This window comes from Orbicella franksi, chromosome 12 (genome assembly GCF_964199315.1).
Source record: "Orbicella franksi chromosome 12, jaOrbFran1.1, whole genome shotgun sequence".
In the NCBI taxonomy this organism is placed as follows: domain Eukaryota; kingdom Metazoa; phylum Cnidaria; class Anthozoa; order Scleractinia; family Merulinidae; genus Orbicella; species Orbicella franksi.
The window spans coordinates 22,694,451-22,700,473 of record NC_138156.1 but is presented as its reverse complement, the minus strand read 5'-3'; the positions used below and the strand labels follow the sequence as shown (position 1 = coordinate 22,700,473).

The 6,023-nt window shown below is 38.7% G+C and overlaps 1 protein-coding gene across 1 annotated transcript; it reads right to left on the bottom strand.

Moving 5' to 3' along the window:
• Positions 1–1,199: 1,199 nt before the first annotated feature.
• LOC145462971 (uncharacterized) lies at positions 1,200–5,772 on the bottom strand. Its single transcript, XM_081446659.1, has 2 exons — positions 5,218–5,772; positions 1,200–1,863 (listed from the first exon to the last, which is right to left on the bottom strand). Exons 1-2 carry the CDS (start codon positions 5,417–5,419, stop codon positions 1,202–1,204), a joined length of 864 nt encoding a protein of 287 aa, XP_081302785.1. The 5' UTR covers positions 5,420–5,772; the 3' UTR covers positions 1,200–1,201.
• Between the last annotated feature and the right edge of the window lie 251 nt (positions 5,773–6,023).

Here is a 6,023-nt window from a genome sequence, read left to right as displayed (position 1 = left end):
CTGGCGAGCAACGATTCAGAGTCCACCGGATTTTAGGCCCAAATTCCAACCAGGAGCTGTCTACAACATCGGGGTTACAACGTTCAATTCATTACTTTGGTAGAACATTTACCCAACACTTTTATTGCATTCTACCAATGAACGATATCCACTGGGTTAAGTTATTTTATTTGAAATTGAGACGTTTTGATTCAGAAATAACATTGCATCTTTGTATTCTTCCATTGAAAGTTTCTGTTTCTCAAAATATCATCAAATACTAATTTTGCTATACGTATGGGCTACTTAAAATCTGAAATTATATAAAATAACTATAATCTGGCTGAAATTGAAAAATTAATTAACTAGCGTTTTTTACTAATCACACTTTAAAGTTATATCATACACCGCCCTGATCCTAGTAATCTTTTAAATGTTTTCTGTTGAAACGATTTCTTGGGATTTATAAACTACACTTTTCACACAAGAGAGAAATAAAATTATCGCGCTATGAAAAAATGAAAAGTTTAGTTGTCCTTTTTCTATCTATCTCTTTGAGTGATCAACTCTCTTTTTGTTAGCCTGTTCCAGGCGTGGGTTGCTTAAAGAATAGTAGAAATAGCGAAAAAAAGAAATACCGAATTCGCGCTGCTCTCCGACTTACCGAATGCCCGTAACAAGTTGGAATAGGCAATCCTCGTAGCGGGTTTTCTTGACAATTAGAAAATACTCTCTAATTCATTAATTATAATACAGTACTTTGCTTCTCTAATAAACTGTAAGCGGGATATTGGATCGTTTTATATACAGTGGCTGTCTAAAGAAATCCTGTTTGATAAGTTGGGTCGTGCATCGTGCTTTGACTAGCCAATCAGAACGAAGATGTTGCCTTCTTAGCCAATCAGATGCGAAATCAAAGTAATTCATGATTTGGCGAGTATGAATTTTCCCGCGCTTTCCGCCTTAGACTGCAAGCAGTCGATTTTTGTAGGAAAATGCCTTTAGTCTAAATACTAACTTGATCGTTTCTAATAAGCTCCTTTTAAATGTAAACTTCCCCCTTCTCCAATTTGACTCTTGACTGATGAATTATTCAGATTTATCAGACTTCTAGATTGTGCCTGTATCTCTAAATGAATGTGTACATACATACAAAAAACAAAACTCAAGTGGTAAAAATGGAACTGTGAACAATGGTAGTTTTAACCGGGCTAAAAATTTCTCAACTGTCTTCACTCGCTGGTGTTTCTTCCTGAGGCTGGGCGTCTTCACTCTTTTGTCCTTCTCCTTCTCCTGACGGTTCTTCAGCTTGTGGTTCCTCGGCCGCAGGATTCGATTCCTCAGCCGCCGGTTGCGATTCACTGTCCGCGGGTGGTGCATCTTCATCTGCGGGTTTCGATTCTTCGGGTGCAGGTTGCGTTTCCTCCGCGTTTTCTCCTTCGGATGGTTTCTCTTCTTCCACTTGCGCAGTCTGTTCACTTTCTTTTTGCGCTTCTGTTTCGCCTTCACCTACTGCGCTTTCTTCTGCTGGCTTTTCGGCTTCACTCTGTTCTCCTGCGTGTTCTCCATCAGTTTTATCTTCACCGCTAGTTTCCGCTGGTGGGGCTTGCTCTGATGTCCCCGCTTCCTCTTCACTTTCCTTCACTTGCTGATCACCTTCGTCTTTAGGAGCCGTGCTTTCATCCACGGCTTGGCTTTCCTGTACGACTCCTTCGTCCTTACTCGTCTCCTCTTCAGCTTGATTAGCTGGTTCTTCGTCGTGATCTAAAGGGATTTCCCGCAGTACTTCTCTCGATTCAGCGCCCAGAGGATCCTCTCGAGGTTCGGTCTCGTTTGCTTTCTCAGGGGCAGAGCTTTGTGGTTGATCTACCGCGGCATCTTGATCTGCAAGGAAACAAAACAGCCGTTTTAATAAATCAGCCGATTTGTCAAGAGTTGCATTAATTAAAATCCTCTCTTACTTTTCTTCGACTGAAAAGCATCGATAAACCGTTTAAACATAGCTGTATTCCCTTTCTTCTTTAACCGTTAAAGAGGGCGTAGGTGGTAAAGAATAAAACCTGCTCGTCTTCCACAACAAGGCTGCAGTGAAATTTTAACTTTGTAACTCGTATCTGTCATTCTTAATACTGAGATATCACTCGTTGACCAATGAAGATTCCCTTTTAAGAAAAGCTGACAAGCTGAGAGTTGTTCAGCTGTTAACATGTTCAATGCTAGAATTCAAATTAGTTGGCGATTACGATAAATTTACAATGAAGCACGTCGTACGTACTCAAGAACAATGTTATTTTACGTTCTGATACAGCTTTTCATACAAACAATATTTTTATACCAGTGCCAGTGAGTTGGCCAGTGGCCAAGGATTGCCGCAGCAAGCATATTGCCGACAGAATAAGAAAAAGCTCCAGAAGAATAAGCAAACACTCGAATAACCTACAATTCTATTGCCTTTGCAGCCAGCAACATAACTCAGACAACATGGCGTGGCAAAGAGAAGAACGGGATCGTTTCCACTTTAAAAAGTCGGCTAATTGAGTCACCACAAATAAAGCTCATATCCTATATACAGAAAGCACAATAGCTTTAAAACTGTCTTAGCTTTATTTTTCGTTTTTCTTTCATGTGTTTCTCGGTGTTTGGATACCCCGATGAAACACTCGCTCTCGTTTTGGAAATAGTACTTGAGCACCTATCGACTTTTTCAACGTGGAAGCAAAGACTGAAACGTGCTCGATAGCTCGCCTCTGAACTATTATCCTATTTTTAACCCGGAAAAAGGTTGTCAAAATAAGAAGTTTCGTCTCGATATTAATTGCGGCTTTTAATCGAAACGTTAAAAAGTGCTTTGATAGATGGATGTCCGGCAGATCTACTCAAAGATACCATAAACTGGGGGTGAAATGGCAAAATGACCGACTACCGTAAGCCCAAATAGCGCTGAGGTTAGTTAATATCACTGACTCGACAGTGATTATCTCTCAATAATAGACACCGGTATCCCACATTGACTGTCACCCTTAGTGCCATTTCGTGTTTTAAACAGAGTCTCTTGCATGCAAAATCGACCTGCAAGGTTTGGAAATTCTAATGCGATTGAGTCTCGTATTTGTCTTTACATTCTTTGCGAAAAAAAAATTGCTATTTCTCAGGAAATTTTGTTCCCACTGAGTTTTGCAATGGACAAATAGACACATGAGATAAAAAAAAAATAATAACAATTTGTGGCGTTCTCCGTGTTCAGCTTCAAAACGTAATGTAACGTAATGGTTTTCTTTCGTAAGACTTTCTTTCGTTTGCCCATGGTTTTCTAGCAGGTAAAGCGCTAGAATTTTCCTCTTTTTTAATTACATTTGGACAACTCTTTTATAGCGGTGTTATATTAATTTAAATATTTCACAGACGTTTCTGCCAGTTCTACCGAGATCATTTATGAATATTATGGCATTTGCGGTATAAAATGTCAAACACTTAGTCACTGATCCTATTTAGTTGAATGCACCATAAATAGCCATTTTTATTGCCGTAGTTTTTCTTTGATTGCTCTGTGTATTAGCCCTCTGCCGCCATCACAGAAATTAAAATACAAAACCGACAACGGTTCATAGGCGGCTAATTTGTTTAATAGCACACGTATCAGTGACATTATGCCTGCTGCAAAATTATTTCTTTTTGTTTATTTTTTTGTTTTAATAAGGGTTCTATTTTGAGGAGTAAAAAAAATTTGGTATGACCAATGGCTATGAAATTCTAATTAATTCAAACTTGTTTCAAACACTGTGTTACCTAGCACCTTCCTTCACTATTTTTCCAAATACTCTTTAGTCTTTAAACAGACTCATTGCTGTTTAAAAGCTAAAATAACACTATAGTTGAAAAAAACTAATTCTTAAACTGAGCGGGAATTGTGGGGAGACGCAATGAAGCGCGGACTGAAAAATGGTATCTCATAGAATTTTGGTCACTCCACTTTCCGAACAGTTTACTCGTCATAGCAACACCGATATCAACAGTTGTGCGCAAATTAAATTAGATTCTAAGATTTTGTAGAAAAAGAATACTAGAATGCACGAATTTATGAAAAAATCCGCGTTCGATTTCACGCTCTATATATTTTGTGTGCCGATTTCGACTCCATGGCAACCGTTGTGTTTTAAACATTTCATTATTGTTGCGATAGAAGACTAAATATTATTATTCTTTATCATTCAAAATATATGTTGATTTTTTTTTCTTTTGTAGAAAGACAGTGGGATAATTAACTGAGTTTTCTTTCTTCTTTTAAGAGCTATCTAGACTAGCAACGGAAGGTTTGCTGTGATGGTAATTTTCTTGGATACGTCGATTTGTATTACAGAAATGAATTGTCTGCCCTTATGGGTTCATATTTGTTTACATGAAAAATGAAGTTTCGGTAAACATCAGGGAGTAAGGATCACCAATTCTGTAAAGAGATCAAAGGAGTTCATTTCGTCGCCGACTTTTTCATCGCTTTCTCAGTACCGGAGGCAAGGTTTCCTTCTTGGACACAATTCAGATTTTTTTTTTCAAAAAGGAATTAAGAATAAAACTGGTCAATGTCATTATAGCTATTTTCCGTGTTTCTCTTTATTGCGATGAGAGATAAAATTTACTTTTCGTGCCAAAACTAAAAATACGCGCTCTCCTAATGGTCATCTTGTTTGCAAAACTCTCTTATTAGTAATTTCTGTAGACACAAGTTTAACATACATGTCACAATTCAGGTGATAAGATTCTACAAACGCTATCAGTGTGCTACAGCGATTCCCGCTGTCGTGTTTTTCAAACGCTCTGCGATTTTGCTTTCCTCCAACTGTTTCAAACAAAGCCATGTGACGAATGTATTAACTGTTTATTTATTTATGTGTGAGATGTTGCAAATGTACTTTTATGTTTCAATTTTTGGAACCGGCAACCTTCAATTTTTACCGCAAAAATCACCTTTGAATTGGATGGATTTCGCTATAACTTTTAAAGGATATTAAAAACCATGATACAATTAAAAGCATATGGACAACATAAATTATGTGTATAGATGAATGTTCAATTTCTAAACCGCGAAAAAATATCACATTTCACCGTCGTCAATCTAGCGGCGATACTGATTGAAAATATAAGCCTTTTATAACTGACACTCGCCCGTGGCTCGGTTAAATTTCCAAATGATTTTTCTCTCTGCTTAGTATATCATGCAAACCCATGTCAAAGTTTGCCTACCTGTTCTGGGTTCATCGGCCTGACTGTCCTTCTCTTGAACGTTCTCCACTGCTGTGCTTTCGATCTGCGCTGGTTTTTGATGATCGACATTCGGCGAAGCGCTTGATCCCACTCCGGGGTTAGCCGTCGATTGAGCTGTTGTCTGAACTGGCTGTGGACTTGGCTCAACCGTTCGCGTCTGTCTGCTACCACCGCAACCCATGGTGGCTTAAACTACAAAATAGTGGTGTTCTTTCCTCTTCGTTGCCGGATGATCGTGTCTGTTCTTCCCTGATGTTTCTGCTCCACTGGTTCTTTTTACAGACAGGATACGGTTTGTCACGCGTGCATATGTTTAGACGCATCGTGTAGACGGGTAACCCACGATGTTTATACTTGTTTACATCGGTCACCTAGCAACAGCTGTCAACAGTAATCGATCTTTCGAACGGATGAATAACGCTGTTGCCAAATTGCTATGCAGAAAAAGCTTAACATAATAATGAATGGCGCAAGTTGGTTGTTTTACAAATCCAAATATACATTGTAAACCAAGTCACTGTGTAGTCAGTTGTCTCTGAAATCGGCAAACGAATTAATAGCCTTAAATTGACATTGTGCGATTAATGTTATTTAATTTTGGACTTTCTTTTGACAGCTCATAACCTTGGCAACAAGGAGACAAAGGAACCTTCTTCTGACCACTTGATGCAAATTCAAAGTCGACAACCAGAAAGTTTATGTATTCCTTGATTTTTTGCCCTGACCTATCGACAAGCGACGACGGCGCGAAAACAAGGCGGCAAGAGAAGCGAGGCAGTGTTGAA